The sequence below is a fragment of the Schistocerca serialis genome, chromosome 6, assembly GCF_023864345.2.
Source record: "Schistocerca serialis cubense isolate TAMUIC-IGC-003099 chromosome 6, iqSchSeri2.2, whole genome shotgun sequence".
NCBI classification, from domain to species: domain Eukaryota; kingdom Metazoa; phylum Arthropoda; class Insecta; order Orthoptera; family Acrididae; genus Schistocerca; species Schistocerca serialis.
The window spans coordinates 57404371-57422210 of NC_064643.1; the positions used below are offsets into that span (position 1 = coordinate 57404371).

The 17840-nt window shown below is 44.7% G+C and overlaps 1 protein-coding gene across 1 annotated transcript in view; it reads right to left on the reverse strand.

Moving 5' to 3' along the window:
- LOC126484260 (zwei Ig domain protein zig-8-like) overlaps positions 1-17840 on the reverse strand; it is a 442308-nt gene that overhangs the window by 53684 nt on the left and 370784 nt on the right. Inside the window, exon 6 of the mRNA XM_050107679.1 lies at positions 10089-10247. Coding sequence (XP_049963636.1) covers positions 10089-10247 — 159 coding nt within the window. The remainder of the gene's footprint in view (positions 1-10088; positions 10248-17840) is intronic.

The following is a 17840-nucleotide window of genomic DNA, read 5'->3' on the forward strand; positions in this document are numbered from 1 at the left end:
TTTCTGTTCCAACACTGACAATGTTGAGTGTTTATGGACAAAGTTCAAGGCAATCGTAAAATGCATTTTAGACAGGTGCGTGCCGAGTAAAACTGTGAGGACGGGAAAAACCCACAGTGCTTCAGCAACAAAGTCAGGAAGCTACTGCGAAAGCAAAGCGAGCTTCACTCCAAGTTTAAAAGCAGCCAAAACCTCTCAGACAAACAGAAGCTAAACGATGTCAAAGTTAGCTAAGGAGGGCTATGCGTGAAGCGTTCAGTGAATTCGAAAGTAAAATTCTATGTACCGACTTGACAGAAAATCCTAGGAAGTTCTGGTCTTACGTTAAATCAGTAAGTGGCTCTAAACAGCATATCCAGACACTCTGCGATGATGATGGCATTGAAACAGAGGATGACACGCGCAATGATGAAATACTAAATACTTCTTTCCAAAGCTGTTTCGCAGAGGAAGACCGCACTGCAGCTCCCTCTCTAAATCCTTGCACAAACGAAAAAATGGCTGACATCGAAATAAGTGTCGAAGAAATAGAAAAGCAACTGAAATCGCTCAACAGAGGAAAGTCCACTGGACCCGACGGGATACCAGTTCGATTCTACACAGAGTACCCGAAAGAACTGGCCGCCCTTCTAAGAGCCGTGTACCGCAAGTCTCTAGAGGAACGGAAGGTTCCAAATGATTGGAAAAGAGCACAGGTACTCCCAGGTTTCAAGAAGGGTCGTCGAGCAGATGCGCAAAACTACAGGCCTATATCTCTGACGTCGATCTGTTGTAGAATTTTAGAACTTGTTTCTTTGCTCGAGTATCATGTCATTTTTGGAAACCCAGAACTCTGTAGGAATCAACATGGATTCCGGAAACAGCGATCGTGTGAGACCCAACTCGCTTTATTTGTTCATGAGACCCAGAAAATAATAGATACAGGCTCCCAAGTAGATGCCATGTTCCTTGACTTCCGGAAGGCGTTCGATACAGTTTCGCACTGTCGCCTGATAAACAAAGTAAGCGCCTACGGAATATCAGACCAGATGTGTGGCTGGATCGAAGAGTTTTTAGCAGAAGACAGCATGTTGTTCTCAATGGATAGACGTCTACAGACGTTATAGTAACCTCTGGCGTGCCACAGGGGAGTGTTATGGGACCACTGCTTTTCACAATATATATAAATGACCTAGTAGATAGTGTCGGAAGTTCCATGCGGGTTTTCGCGGATGATGCTGTAGTATACACAGAAATTGCAGCACTATAAAATTGCAGCGAAATGCAGGAAGTTCGGCCGGGCGCGGTGGTCGTGCGGTTCTAGGCGCTCCAGTCCGGAGCCGCGCTGCTGCTACGGTCGCAGATTCGAATCCTGCCTCGGGCATGGATGTGTGTGACGTCCTTAGGTTGGTTAGGTTTAATTAGTTCTAAGTTCTAGGGGACTGATCACCACAGCAATTGAGTCCCATAGTGCTCAGAGCCATTTGCACCATTTTTTGCAGGAAGGTCTGCAGCGGATAGGCACTTGGTGCAGGGAGTGGCAACTGACCATTAACATGGATAAATGTAATGTATTGCGAGTACATAGAGAGGAGGATAGTTTATTGTATGATTATATGATAGCGGAACAAACACTGGTAGCAGTTACTTCTGTTAAATATCTGGGAGTATGCGATCGGAACTATTTGAAGTGGAATGATCGTATAAAATTAATTGTTGGTAAAGTGGGTGCCCGGTTGAGATTCATTGGAAGAGTCCTTAGAAAATGTAGTCCATCAACAAAGGAGGTGGCTTACAAAACACTCGTTCGACCTATACCTGAGTATTGGTCATCATTGTGGGATCCGTACCAGGTCGGGTTGACAAAGGAGATAGAGAAGATCCAAAGAAGAGCTGGGCGTTTCGTCACAGGGATATTGGGTAAGCGTGATAGCGTTACGGAGATGTTTAGCAAACTGAAGTGGCGGACTCTGCAAGAGAGGCGCTCTGCATCGCGGTGTAGCTTGCTGTCCTGGTTTCGAGAGGGTGTGTTTCCGGTAGAGGTATCTAATATATTGCTTCCTCCTACTTATACCTCCAGAGGAGATCACGAATGTAAAATTAGAGATATTCGAGCGCGCACGGAGGCTTTCCGGGAGTCTTTCTTCCCGCGAACCATACGCGACTGGAATAGGAAAGGGAGGTAATGACAGTGGCACGCAAAGTGCCCTCCGCCACACACCGTTGGGTGGCTTGCGGAGTATAAATGTAGATGTAGGTGTAGATGTGAATGTGGGACAAAATCTGCGCACACAAAACGTGAAAAATATTCACCATTCGCAGTGACGATGTACCACTGCAACCAAACAATCCCCTACGCTTGCCAACACCTGTAGCATACACTTATGAGTCAAAACATGATGACCACCGCCTTAATAGATCCTTTCTCCATATTTGGAACGAAATACGTAAATGATTCTGTAGGTTGGTAGGTTTGTGGAGTTGTGTGGCATAGGTTACGTAATTTGCGTTAATAACGGGCCGCTGATTTGCGTGCCTAGTTGTTTCGCACACGAGAAATCAACGTGAGTTCACTATGAAGCTTCTCAAACTACTGTAGCACGGTTCTGGCTCCGAGACATGAACAATTATACTGCTGAAAGACGACATCGCCATCGGGGGAGACATCAAGCTTGAAGGGATGCAGTTGGTCCGCAGCTGTCAGCGTGTATTCGATTCCTACCACGTCTGCAATCCAAACGCAGGAGAATGTCTGCCACATCGTAATACTGCTTCCACCAGCCTGCGGTCGTGGCGTACTGCACGTTTGGAGCCGCCTTTCACCTCGATGACGGCCTTTGCGCAGACGACCGTGGACCTAGCGTAGTAAAAATATGACTCACCCGAAAATGTGACACGTTTCTACTGATCGACGGTCGAATCCCGATTGTCCCTTGCCCACTGCAATCGCAATTGACGATGTTGCTGGCTCGACATGTAAACACATGGGGGTGGCCTGCTGTGGAGCTCCATGTTCAACAATGTACAATGAATGATGTGCTCCGAAACACTTGTGCGGGCAGCAGCATGTGCTCTTTCGACAGAGATGCCATATATCACCAGCTGTTCTACCTTACGAAGTAGACACGCCTCCGCACCCCACAGTCTGTGAAGAGTCGTGGACGTACATCCACTTTACGCCTAGTGGTAGTTCCACCGTACTCTCTCCGTAAGCGCTCACGAGAGTAGCATGTGAATATTCGACCAGCTTCACCGTTTTCGAAATGCTGGTGAACAGGCTCTGCGTAATAGCAATCAGTCAAGGTCCCTTATCTCAATAGGTTTCCACATTTCCACCCACATCTTCGCTTGTGTGATCCCCCGTCCGTGTCCGCTCCTCTTAGATCGTTTTGTTACTGCGTCACTTGTAAGCAGCAGTACCACGCGGCATCCGACGTTGGGGTGGACAGTGGTCATTCTGTTTTGGCTCATCAGCATATAAACCTCGATGTGCTCACTGCTGTTTCAACACTCACATATCTTCTCATTCCATCTTCGATTCGAATGCCAGCCCACAATTCCCAGAACCAATCCCCTTCCACCCTTTCCCGCCTGGTCTAGTTCCCAGCCTGAACGGCGCAGCGCCTCCGTTCCTATGACACCCCAGTACAGTCCGAGCGCTGCCACAACTTCAGTCAATACCCACCGGTTATACGGCAAACCCCTCCGCCAACCAACACTGGCTGCACGCATCCACCTCATGTCCACCCTCCGAGCCACAATACCGTTCCGCCCTGCTGTTTACCATATCTGGCTAGACAGTGTAAGCCACTCTGTTTCCAACAATAACATAGCAGCTCTGATACCCTCTGCAGCACATCGAGATCACAGTCGCCATCCGAATCGTTCACACGCTCCTCAAAATTACGGCTTTTAATTACTTACAAAATTACCAGTTTTGGCATTTATATAAGTTAAAAGCAACGCTCGAGTGAAGCCTTTAAGAAAACTGTTCCCAGCCAGTCCCGACAAGGGAATGAAAAATCGTAAGGAAAAGGGTCGAAGAGTCTTAAAAGCACTAATAACACGATGAGTACCCCAGCTCTAACTGCTACCAAAACCGAATGGAGTTATGTCGGTCCTACCACTCACCAACATAATTAATTTTTACAACTCTGCATTTGTGTGTCTGTAAAGGTTAACGAAAGTAAGGCATCAGAAACACAATTCGCTGAACTAAGATCACCGCTGACCACACCGTTATGACCAACATCTTCACAAGAGTCATAAAATGGATATTGTTTAGCAAAGTATGCAATGTTTACGGAGCTATAATTGCAGAACTGTAATTTTCTGTGTCGTTATACGTTCTTCCCTTATTCCTCATAGAAACGCAAAGCTAGAGCGTAAGTGAAGTACATCAGAGGAAATGTACTCGTATTCACGAACGTGGAGAGCTATCACTTGTATACTGGAATGACGACGATGAAGATTGGTGCCGGATCGGGACTCGATCCCGGATATCCCGCTTACCGCAAGTGGTGGACTGGCCTTTGGACTGTGCGAGCACACATGTCCGAAGAACGAGGCATTGTAATTCTGAACAACACAGGAACTTCTGTATCGTATTTAAATGAAGTGATTAAAACACAGCAAAAAGAGCAGAATGGAAGGTCTGTGGCAAACGTCTGGATAGTGCCGTCACATTGATTTTTGATGTTTGACTTGTTCAGTGGGGATACCGAAAGCAGTGCTGCATGTTCACATGTTGGTCTTGTTTTGTGTGCATTCTGTCCTGTCCTGCAGTCTTTTAATTTCCTCATAAAACCGCCATTTGCACTTCAATGATGGTTGAGGGAAGGACGTACAACACAGCGACTTCTCTTTTTTGGAAATATGACTGTAATTTGCAAATATCGTTACTACAAATGGATACTTATGAAGAGAAATTGATTCAGAAAAACGGATCTATCCCCGCATTTACAGTCTGTTTTACTCTGGTTTTGTCGTTCGAACACTTCCCTTGTGACCTGTAAACCAATCAAATTCAGCTGAAATTATAACTTCTGACCCCTCGAACCTCTGTACTTTTCGACGAATATGTTACAAAACGCCAAAACGCCGCGCATAATAATATGATTATTCCTTGGATCATTTCTCCTGTTCTATTGGTGACAGCAAGTTGGGGTCACCTGTTTTGGGTGGCCATTGGGCTAGGAACCGTTTGCATACACAACACAAGGGTCGTATTACTCTAACCCACAGTAAAGGGTAAAAGTTAGTGTATTACACACTTCCTCCAGCTTAGGCAAATGGAGCAAATCGGTTGATTCTTTTGGCATCAGATGGGCGGTTTCTCAGAAAACCCGAAAAAAGCTTTTTCATTATTTTTTCACGGTAAGAAGTCGATATATAAAGAACAAGGACAGCACATTATGCCATCTTCCCATCATCAAATAATTTTTACCCGTTATAGAGAAACAGCCCAAAAACATTTCTTTTCGGTACCAAAACCAAGCCGAGGAGTCCAACACGGCTATGCACAGCGAACGCCTGTAATTTTTACGATATGCCCTTAAGATTCAGATTTAGGACAAATTTGAAAAGTTCTTTGATATCTTTATCTGGTTCAGAGGTATACTGGTTCAAAGTTACCCTACTTGTACACTTATAATACGAACGTAAAACACGCCTTCCGGAAGTCAAGAAAAATAGCATCTACCTGGGAGCCTGTATCTAATATTTTCTGGGTCTCATGAACAAATAAAGCGAGTTGGGTCTCACACGATCGCTGTTTCCGGAATCCATGTTGATTCCTACATAGTAGATTCTGGGTTTCCAAAAACGACATGATACTCGAGCAAAAAACACGTTCTAAAATTCTATCGGCTTCAGAACAGGCAAACTTTGTATCAAGACATAACGTGTTTACTACCATGCTCCTCAACACACTGCAGCTAGTTTTCTCGTGACACGATCAATTCTACAGTTGGGATAGGCCATCACCGACGTGAAGGACATCGGGCATGAGGGGATTAAGATGGCGCGTATTAATATGCACGTAATCAATATTTATCACTATGTCTTCGAATGCTTCCTTAGGTCCCATGGAAACACAGTTGAAGGTCTTCCATTACACAATAATCCTCCAGCGGCCTGTGTCTTGGTACGGTGCATACATTGAGCAGTCGTTCACCTGGCTGACGGCGTCTTCGGATACGCCTGTAATTTTTACGATATGCCCTTAAGATTCAGATTTAGGACAAATTTGAAAAGTTCTTTGATATCTTTATCTGGTTCAGAGGTATACTGGTTCAAAGTTACCCTACTTGTACACTTATAATACGAACGTAAAACACAGTATGAAGCGAAATCGTAGTTTAGAAAGAGACGTAGCACGGAGAAATATGCTGTGAAGTGTCTCCCTTATCACAATAATGGTTCTGGAAACTTCATGTTCTGGTAATCAAGCACACTGTCTGAGGTCCCAAATTAGTTTCGTGTTATTTCATTTTCGTATAAGTAAACTTTCAAATCTTTACTGATCCACAGAGTTTTTTCGTACGGATGAGATGCTCTCCTGCAGCAGGCAAAGAAAGAGAACCAGAGGAAAAATGCTGCTATGGTAGCACAAAAAGCGAATATGCTTCTGTTCAAAAGGCTCTGACTGAAAAGTGGGAAACCAGTTTCCTTATTCTACTTTTCTCACTTTTCTCAGCACCGTTAAAAAAAAAATTCCCAATAATTCCAATATGCGAACGTATTCGCGTTTTAATGATGTCAGACAAGCAGACAGTGGAAATGCGAAAGAGACGGAAATGTAGTAAGTACAAGAAGATAGAAAGAGCGAAGAAGGCAAGTCAACCGTATCATCTTCATCTTTGCCTTGGTGTGGTGTGTCGTCTTCCGGAGCCTTGGCTTTGCTCTGCCGCGATTGGTCCGTTTGCTTTTAAATTTCGGAGGCGCTGCGTTGTGTAGGGAGAGATTTGCCGGAGTGAGACGGGGAGTTTAGTTTCCGGTTGGGCGGCAGCGCAATGTTGCGGGAAAGGTGCTATAACTTTCTGTGAACGCACGTCATCGCTACGAGCGTGTGTACTCGGGACGGCGGCAGTCGTTCTGGATGGGATGTGTGATAAGGAAGCTCGGCGTGGCAACTGTTGACGCGGCGTGTCCGCGTTGCTATGGCGGAACTGGGGCGACTGACATAACTCGAGTTGGTGCTGGTTGCAACCTGTCGCCGAATACATTTCTGCCTTCTGGACTAACGGTGAGACTTTCTTGGCTTGATGTGTCTCACTCAATTTCTGCCCGTGACGTCGGGTGTGTTTTGCTCTAAGGTCGTGTGCCATGGTGTTTCGCAATTTTAGTAGGCTCAGGCGTGCCCGAAATCCCGATTCAATGATCTGTTGTTATATTGTCAAGTGTAACTATCACTAGAAAAGAGTGTTTACTCTCTGTGCCTTAATAACTGAACCTATACATTATCTGTGGTTGAAATTTTATTCTGACCCAAGTGCAATAACGATCTTATATTTTACAATTTGTGGAGTTGTATTATTATTGAGTACTGGCCGTCACATTTACTAAGTCGAAGATTTACGAAGGCCAGTGGGCGTCGTTAACAGTTCCCGCCTACATAGGCGTTATATTTTGAACCATGTGTTTCAACGTTTAATAATTTTTATTTTATGTGTTATAGAGAGTTGCTGTCATACCCTATGTGGACGATTATTGAAGTTGGTGAAGTTTCTAGTTGTTCTGCTGGTTTGTGTCATATTGCTAAAGCAGGCAGTGCTAGCACAGCTGATTGTAAATTTTCCCTAGTGGTGAGGAGCACGGGTTGTTTTTAAGTGCTAACTCACAACCATTCTCAAATATTTATTACTACCGATATTCAGGCCCTTCGGGCCGAGTGGCGACGTCACTATCCCTTTTTGGTTATTAATGTTACCTTGTTAGCCTGTTTCATTAAAAAACAACTTTGGTATATGAGTTTGTCTTTTGGTCTGCACTGCTCTTTTGGACGAAGTAAATTAATTGCTGGTTTTGAATTCTTGTAGCATTATCAAAACAGCATTTGTGGTTATATTTGATTGGCCCTTCTGGCCGAATGATTAAAGTAATTCCTTTCAGTAACTTATTGTATTGGTCAATAATTAATCAAAAGTGTTGGATCCTTCAGACCGTGATTATCTCCTTACGTAGAATCTTAAGAATGTCAGGCTGTCATTACAGTCGTGAATGTTCAGCGGCCCTTCAGGGCTGGAGTTAAAAATTTTTATTGTGTTTTGTAATATATACCAGTGAACAAGTGTTTTTTAATGTTTAATAAAATTAAATTGTGTTTGAAACTGTAACCTCAGTTGGGTCTACGCTTTCACTCCCTGCAGCCTTTGAGCTCTGCTTACCTTACGTTTTGGTTAAGTTTTCCCATACCACGACGTCTGAACAAGGACAGCAGCGTGAGAGAAAGAGAGAGACACAGTCGCAATGGAACATAGTTCACAGTGACACAACAGTGAACAGTGCTAGGGAAAGAGTGAAGGAGACAGCACCAGAGGGGGAGGGAGAAAGAAGAACAGAAAGTGAAAGAGGGTGAGAGCCAGTGATAATGAGAGATAGTGTACGATAATGACAAGGAGGAAGCGAGAGACATTGACAGTGGGAAGAGGTAGCAGCAGTGGGAAGGAACGAATGGGATAGTAGCAGTAAGAGAGAGTAAGAGGGAGATAGTGATAGTGAGAGCAGACAGTAGTAGTAGGACAGAACGAAGGAGTCTGTAGTTGTCAGACAGGATGCAGTGAAAGACGCAAAGAGGTAATGGCGGTGAGCTGGGTAAATGAGTGAGTGAAAATGGACAGGTGGGTGTGGATTGGTATGAGGTGCCTACAGTGATGGACTAGTGGCTATGAGCGAGTTACAAATAGGGGAGCTTGTGGGAGTGGGAGGTGAGCTGCATGTTAAAAATGGCACGAATATGTTAGCATGCCAAAGAGCTCGGAAAAATTTTCGCACCTGCTGAGGTAGGCAGAATGAGGCAGCCGGTACCCCAGTTTGTAAACAGGGGCATATTTGTCTTTTTTGTGCTTCGACAGGAGGATTTTTCTGCTGGTATTTATATCCCTTTCTCACTATGTTGAGGGTTATAATGACCATATTCCTAACATAAATTTCGGAAAATTTGACGCAGTTATCAATTTTTAATCATAAATACGATACTCATCTCTTACATGTACCTTGTGAGAGGGAAATTTGTAACGTCAGCTTGAAACAGGAGAGCCATAATTACAGCCCCAATGGCCTTGCCTCGAATTTTCATTTAAAATGCCTTCGATTATAAACAAACGACGTTCTGCCTTTGGCGACACCGTCAAATGACTGTGAAAAACAGCATTTTCCTTAAAATTTCAGAGATCTCAAGACTGTATAGAGGAAATGAGTTCTGTACTTCCATATGCAGCATCTCACCAATTGTATTATGCTGAAAGGATTCGTCGAGAGTCTCTTTGTGCAAATCTCTCACTTTAAGAGCTAGTGCGATACGAACAGAGAAAATCTGGGCAAACTTTGAAAGGAAACTGGGAAGTGCCATACTTATATGTGGCTAAGTAATAATTTGAGTAAAACGCATATGGAGTGGGGATGATAAAACAAAATTCTACTTGACACTGAAGTAGCATCCCAGTGAGTATGACGAAGCTGGATAGGCCTGTACCAGTCATCCCAACAAGAAAGACAACTGTCAACAACAGGAATATAACTGGAGTCCTCAGGATGATCATCAGACAAGGTGGCCACTCAGATACAGAGAACATTATTATGGCCAGAAATAATAGTATTGCTTAATGAATCTTGCAAACAGCGCAATTAATTGTAAAAATGATTTTATCATTTACATGTTTTTCAGTATTAATGCAACAGTTCTCTACAGATTGTGTCAACAAATTAGGGGAAGGTATTCGGGTAAATTTTGAAATAAATTGACGAAAAGCAACGCAATAGCGTGAGATTAAATAATCATATGAATAAAACATCTTTAGAGTGAGGATAACAGCACAAAAAATTGTTTAATATTTTGTCTGTAAACCACTGAAACAATCCAAGTCATGAATGTTTGGCTGCATTCTCACCTGACATTCGTAGGTGCCGTTGTCACGCTTCTGGACGTACTTGATCTGGAGGCTCCAGTCCTCGTCAGTGGAGTGGGCCACCTGGAACCGCTCGTCGTTGGTGTAGGTGAAGAGGCCCGAGGTGAGGATGTGCCAGTCGCGGCGTCGCACCCACGACACCTGCAGCCGGGGATGCCCCTCACACACACAGGCACACAGTACAGACAGAGTTAGTAACAGACGCCTTAGGGCGGCTGGATCGCGTCTACACGAGTAATTCAGGTAGATGAATCTGGTGGCTGTGATCTATTTTGTCTGTGGCAAGCAAAAAGCAGTCAGCGTACCTGGAAGACGTATCTTTTAATACACAGAAGCGACAAAGAAACTGGTATAAGCATGCGTATTCAAATGCAGAGGTATGTAAACAGGCAGTATACGGCGCTGCGGTCGGCAACGCCTGTATAAAACAAAAAGCGTCTGTCGCAGTTGTTGGATCAGTTACTGCTGCTACAAAAAAAATTGCTCTGAGCACTATGGGACTTAACTGCTGAGGTCATCAGTCCCCTAGAACTTAGAACTACTTAAACCTAACTAACCTAAGGACATAACACACATCCATGCCCGAGGCAGGATTCGAACCTGCGACCTTAGAGGTCGCGCTGTTCCAGACTGTAGCGCCTAGAACCGCTCGGCCACCCCGGCCGGCACTGCTGCTGCAGTGACAGGTTGTCAACATTTAAGTGAGTTTGAATGTGGTGTTATAATCGGCGCACGAGCGGTGGGACACAGAATCTCCGAGGTAGCGATTAAGTGGGGATTTTCCCGTATGACCATTTCACGAGTGTACCGTGAATATCATGAATCCGGTAAAACATCAGATCTCCGACACTGCTGTGGCCGTAAAAAGATCCAGCAAGATCGGGACCAACAACGACTGAAGAGAATCATTGAATATGACAGAACTGCAACTCTTCTGCAAATTGCTGCAGAGCTGAATACTGGGCCATCAACAAGCGTCAGCATGCGAACCGTTCAACGAAACATCATCGATATGGGTTTTCGGTGCAGAAGGCCAGTCGTGCACCCTTGCTGACCGCACATTACAAACCTTTACGCCTCACCTGGGCCCGTCAAACCCGAAATTGGACTGCTGATGACTGGAAGCATGTTGCCTGGTCGGACGAGTCCCGTTTCAAATTGTATCGAGTGGATGGACGTATACCGGTGTGGAGACAACGTCATGAATCCATGGACACTGCATGTCAGCGGGAGACTCTTCAAGCTGGTGGAGGCTCTGTAATGGTGTGGGATGTATGCAGTTGGAGTGATATGGGACCCCTGATACGTCTAGATACGTCTCTGACAGGTGAAACGTACGTAAACACCCTGTCTGGTCACCTGCATGCATTCATGTCCATTGTGCATTTCGACGGCAATTCCAGCATGACAATGCGACACCCCAAACGTCCAGAATTGCTACAGAGTGGCGCTAGAAACACTCTTCTGAGTTCTGCTGTTCAGAAGACATTTCCAACGCCTCATATCCTCATGGATTTATGGATAGTCCTGCAGGATTCATGGTGTGAATTCCGTACAGCACTACTTCAGATATTATTTGAGTCCATGCCACGTCGTATTGTGGTACTTCTGCTCGTTCGTGGGGGCTCTACACGATATTCGGCAGGTGTATCAGTTTATCAGTTTCTTTGGCTTTTCAGTGTATATTCATAATGTATTTTACACCAGAAATGCTCAATGTTTGTGCGGAAATCACGTGATAACACAAACAAAGCAGTGTATCGACAATTTGTGAACGACACATGTTCCTTGTTGTTGACGACTTAGCTTCTTTTTAAATTTTATCTTAGGTCTGTACTCATCACAGATCACACTTTTCAATGCTTTGGAAGGACAGCTTTAAAAGACACATCAGTATTCACCTGCTGGTTAAAACTTAAATGTGTGTTGCATATTACCACATCATTAGTTGCTAATTGTGTCTTGAGACTAGCAGTTGGCCATACTTCACTGGACGCCTCAGTGAAGCAGTGGTTGGGCGGTTGGCGTTCTCCTCCACGCCGCTATGAGGTCGGGGTGGTTCAGTCTATGGCAGACGATGAAGGTTCTTAAGTATTCCGCGATAGGGTAAGGCGGCACACTGTCACGAGAAACTGCCTGTGAGTCACAGATTACCGTTACTGTGAAATGTTTGGCACAGTTTCGCGTGGTGTCGTCCGTTACACTTATAAGAGAGACGCAGTCTGCTGTTAGAGGTGTCTATGGTTTGCCGCAGCACATGCTGGATCAGAACAACATTTTTTGGTCGTAGAGCACACAGTCCCCTTTGCAGGAGTGTCCTACAACTCCCCAGTGGGCCCTCAACCACAGGGGAGACTGTTACTGTGCAGTGGCGACAGATTGACGTGTCCTCCTTAGAGCTCGATGCAAGCACGAAAGTCGACAGCGGTCGACAAATGAAGAACTTTGTAGACGCCATATTGGATTCACGTATTACGTTGTTGCCATATCATAAATTCTGTGTTACGACAGTATTCCGTTTTAAGGCGACAGCGCATTGCAGATCTGACACAGACCTGTCACTCTTGGTACGATTTTTTTATAATCAAATGACAATTAATCACACAAAGGCAGTGTTAGCCTTCAAAACAAAGTAAGGAAAATGGAAATTCTTCCAATCCGTATGTGGCATACAACAAACCAATACCAAGGAAAGTGGCAGTGTCCCCTTTAGTTTGTGTTCACCGTCAGTCCGTGTTTGGACGGCGTGGAGACCAGACGCAGGCCGTGGCTGCGTGCAGCAGAGCGCCTCACCACTTCTGAGTGTCTTCTGTGCTGTAGGGAAACGTCAATATGTCTTCCTCAACGACAGAGACCTTGAAATTTAGTTTACAATAGAGCACCGGAAGGCCTACCGCTCTCGCTGTTCGGAAATACATGACTGATGACGTCCAGTTGTTGGTGAGGAAGTGGTTAAGTATTCTAGTTAACAGTGCAGTGAATAGTCTACATACAAAATACGTACATTACGAAGTATCTGAGCAAAAATTTTAATTAAAAGGAGGCAAAACGACTGACAACATAAAATTGTAAGAGAACAAAGCTGTAATATCGCACTTTGTTTTTGCCTTTATATACACGTAACCATCACTGTTAATCTATTACTATTGCGATTCCTGGTCCGGTTTCTGTCCAGTGACTTCTGTTATTAAAGTTGTTGTGATTGCTTCTATTGCATGTTGTTTAGAGAGAAAACTGAAAATATACCAAATTATTGTAAAAGGTGTACCAATCATTTTACAAAAGTCATCATTTAAAGACATAGTTTCAGAGATTTGAATTTATTTAAAACAGAAATTACAACTGAAAATTTGTGATGTTTGACGTTAATGAGAAGTAAAAGGTGAAATTAACTGCATTCTAGAGTGAACATTCGCAAAGATTAACAGTATCGATATCGACAATCAAGTGTTAGTAGAAAGTTTCAATACTGTAGACAGAATGACTGGTCGAACATAAATTTTGAACTAGCTGGAATATTTTGATAAATTGTTAGTGAATATTTATTGGCCTACCTGAAGAACAAAAAAGGAAAGATTGTAAACTTTACTCACCCGTAATTAAAAATCAGAATCCGTAGTGCAGGGCAGATAACTACGTCGACCCAGCATGTTCCGAAGCGTGTGTGATAAACAGATCTAGTACCACACGCAGTGACTACAAACTACACACATCAAAAAAAGTTTTGCATCACCCCGGTTACCAGAACTCCTGTAGACAGACGTTGACTGCGGATGTTGTATCACAGACACAGTTCCTTGGACTGTTCAGAGACGTCACCAAACCCGCCCAAAGATGTAAACAACCATGCATGAGCAGCGCCTATTAGACGGAGGGGGTCCGAGAGCTGACCAGTTCCAGTCATTCCACCAGGAAAGAGGTACACGGCTCGTGTTGTCTGTAGTTCAACCGTACCTAGACGGTCAATACCGCGGTTCGATCGCGTCCGCATCGTTACTTTGTGCCAAGAACGGCTCTCAACAAGGGAGGTGTCCAGGCGTGTCGAAGTGAACCACACCAACGTTGTTCGGACATGGAGGAGATACAGAGAGAGACAGGAACTGTCGATGACATACCTCGCTAGGCCGCCCAAGGCCTACTTCTGCAGTGGATGACCGCTACCTACGGATTATGGCTCGGAGAAACCCTGACAGCAACGCCACCATATTGAATAATGTTTTTCGCGAAGCCACAGGATGTCGTGTCACGACTCAAACAGTGCGCAATAGGCTGCATGATGCGCAACTTCACTCCCGACATTAATGATGCGGTCCATCTTTGCAACCACAACACCATGCAGCGCGATGCAGATGGGTCCAACAACATGCCGAATGGGCCGCTCAGGACTGGCATCACGTTCTGTTCAGCGATGAGTATGCCTTCAACCAGATAATCGTCGGACACTTGTTTGGAGGCAGCCCGGTCAGGCTGTCCAGTGAGTGTAGCAGTTTTGGAGTGGCATTATGTGGGGCCGGCGTATGCCGCTGGTAGTCATAGAAGCCGTCGTAACGGCTGTACCATACGTGAATGCCATCCTCCGACCCATAGTGCAACCATATCGGCAGCATATTGGCGGGACATTCGTCTTCATGGACGACAATTCGCGCCCCCTTCGTGCACATCTTGTCAATGACGTCCTTCAGGATAACGACATCGCTCGACTAGAGCGACCAGCATGTTCTCCAGACATGAACCCTATCGCACAGGATTGGGATAGATTGAAAAGGGCTGCATATGGACGACGTGACCCACCAAACACTCTGAGGGATCTACGCCGAATCGCCGATGAGGAGTGGGACAATCTGGACCAACAGTGCCTTGATGACCTTGTGGAGAGTGTGCCGATACGAATACAGACATGCATCAATGCGGGAGGATATGCTATTGGGTATTAGAGGTATCGGATTGTACAGCAGTCTGGACTGCCACCTCTTAAGGTCTCGCTGAGTGGTGCTACAACATGTAAAGTGTTGATTTCATAAGTAATGAAAAGGTCGAAACTGATTTTTGTGTTGATCTCTGCTCCAATTTACTGTACAGTTGTCGGAACTCTGGGAACCGAGGTGATGAAAAACTTTTTTTGATGTGTGTATTGAAATCAGATTTAAACGAGCTGTGTCTGTTTAAAGCGAGGTGTTGGTTCTTAATATGTGTTCTTATAAGTTAACAGACTATAATAACTGAATTGAAGCTTCGTCGCCCTGTAATTCAAGTAAAACAAAATAATTGCTAGTATACTCCGGCAACACTACGTACGGTTTAGGTCGAGAGCTGTACACACGACGACGCCACAGCCCAAGAGAACCACAAATTAAAATGTCTACGATCAGGAGAAGACCACGATAACCCAGCACCAGCTTCAACACACGATAGTTTACAGTATCAGAAAATTATTTGTGTTATGGCAAGTTCAACTGCGATCGAACTGCTAAAGTAAAACTACGAAAGCACACATCCTTTTATGTGACTGTACGCGGTCTTGGGCGTATGTCGTGTATGAAAAGTAACCTCGCTCACGCTCCATATGCAATTCAACTGGATATCTGAGAGAGAATGAAAAGTAACCTCGCTCACGCTCCATATGCAATTCAACTGGATATCTGGTGGAGAATTGTGGCCGTAGATGTCCTGCGTGGTAGCCAACTGAAAAACGTGAGCCATGAGTAGTGGCATACGCAGCTGTACTGTGAGGCCGGATTGACTCAAGTATGGGTACAACAGGGCCTGGAAGAAATGTGGATGAGGAATTCTCGGATTCCGTCCCCTAATGGAGAACAGTGAAACTGACAATAAAAGTAAACCAAACGACGACGATTCTATCTGCACGACTGATGGCACACTTAACTAGGAACATCAAAATGTTTCTATGGCAGAGTTAGAGTATAAGGAGAAAGAGTTAGTGAAAGGTAATAGAAATGAGTGAGTCATTGCAAACAATAAAAGTTGATCAAGCGACTAGTGCCCTATCAGTGACACGGGCAAGTCACAAAATGAAGATAAAAGGAGTGACCGGTGACATTACTCCCTTTTTTCCTGAAAACTCTTACTTACTGTCTAAGAAACTCTCGTAATGGACTGATAGTAGGAGGTGTCTTTAACTGTGCACTTCGTGTCACGGATATGAAGATTAACCTTTCCGATGCGTGGGCCACTGCGAGATGTAACAAATGTTGTCAGTGCAAAGGATAAGTCGAAAACCCTAACACCCAGAAGACTCGTTACGATCACGTAAGTTAAACTAAGGCATTCCGACTGGACAGGTTTTATGTTTCGGAATATATCAACGTAGACGGACGCGAAGTTATACCACTCAGCACGACCGATCACCACGCAGTTCGTATTAGAGAATCCCCGAGATCTGTCCTGCGTGACAACAGCCACTGGAAACCAAACAATAGTTTCCTTGATGACAAACATGCTCGAGAAAACTTCACCGTTGAACTGACTAACTGGGAAATAAAGAACGATGTTATAGAAATCGCAGTGAATAGGAGACAGCTAAACTACTTCTTTTTAAAAATGTTCTTCATCAGGTATACAGACAAGGACAACAGAACGTGGAACTTTGTTACAGCTACTTACCTGAGATTTATTACATTGGCCGGAGGAGTCACTTATCATTTACAGTTTCCTTCCTTTATAACCTATTCATCACTGGCACTGCTATAGCTATCAAATCCAGCTCATCGAGAATGCATCAATTTTACATTTCGTTTCTTGTTAAATTTTTTTCGGATTAAGGAGACGTCATTTATCAAAAAAAAAATGTTGAAATGTGTGTGAAATCTTATTGGACTTAACTGGTAAGGTCGTCAGTCCCTAAACTTACACACTATTTAACCTAAATAACATACACACCCATGCCCGAGGGAGGACTCGAACCTCCTCTGGGACCATTCCCACAGTCCATGACTGCAGCGCCTAAGACCGCTCGGCTAATCCCGCGCGGCGGTCGTTTGTCCTGATGGAAGATAAAACCGCTATGATTTATGCGCTTACGAAGAAGTAATCCTTGTCTTAAAAACTTATGATGGCACAGTATTAACAGTGTATAACGTTTTTTTTTTTTAGTATAGCAGACGTGGTCGCCATTGGAGGCATAACTGGAGAGCAAAACGACGGGCTAGGAGGAGAGGTTTGGTCCAAATAAAAAAATGAAAAGCTAGCATAGTGAGTAGATACACGGAACGATGAAGGAGAATGAAGTAGGTTCGGTTCCTGGTGTGTTGTGATATTTTTCTTCTTCGCATTTTGTCGCGTATTCCAATATGAAGTGACGAAATACGTCAGTACATTCAACATGTAACTAGGAGCTGTCCAGGGAAGACGGAGAAAGCGATGCTGCAATCGGTTATTCAAACAGCGACAGGGCGTCGACGGCGGTGCACATGGAGACAGTACGGTCAGCCAGCCCGAGACCCAGGTCCCGCACATCAGCGCGTCACAGTGACGTAAGTGCCTCACGAGTTGCCCAAATACGCTAATGTACACTACCTTGCCGGCGATGTGAGTCAGAGGGAATGTTCCAGCGGATGCTGAGCGCTATAAGGAGGGGACTCACACCTGACAAAAGGACATCACAGTAGGCAGCCGCCTGGGCCGCTGCCCTCGTGCCGGCCGTCGTCAGGCTGAGGTCTTACGATTTTCAGAGCCGTGTCGGGAACGAGACGGTACTGAGAAGATACTCACAGGACC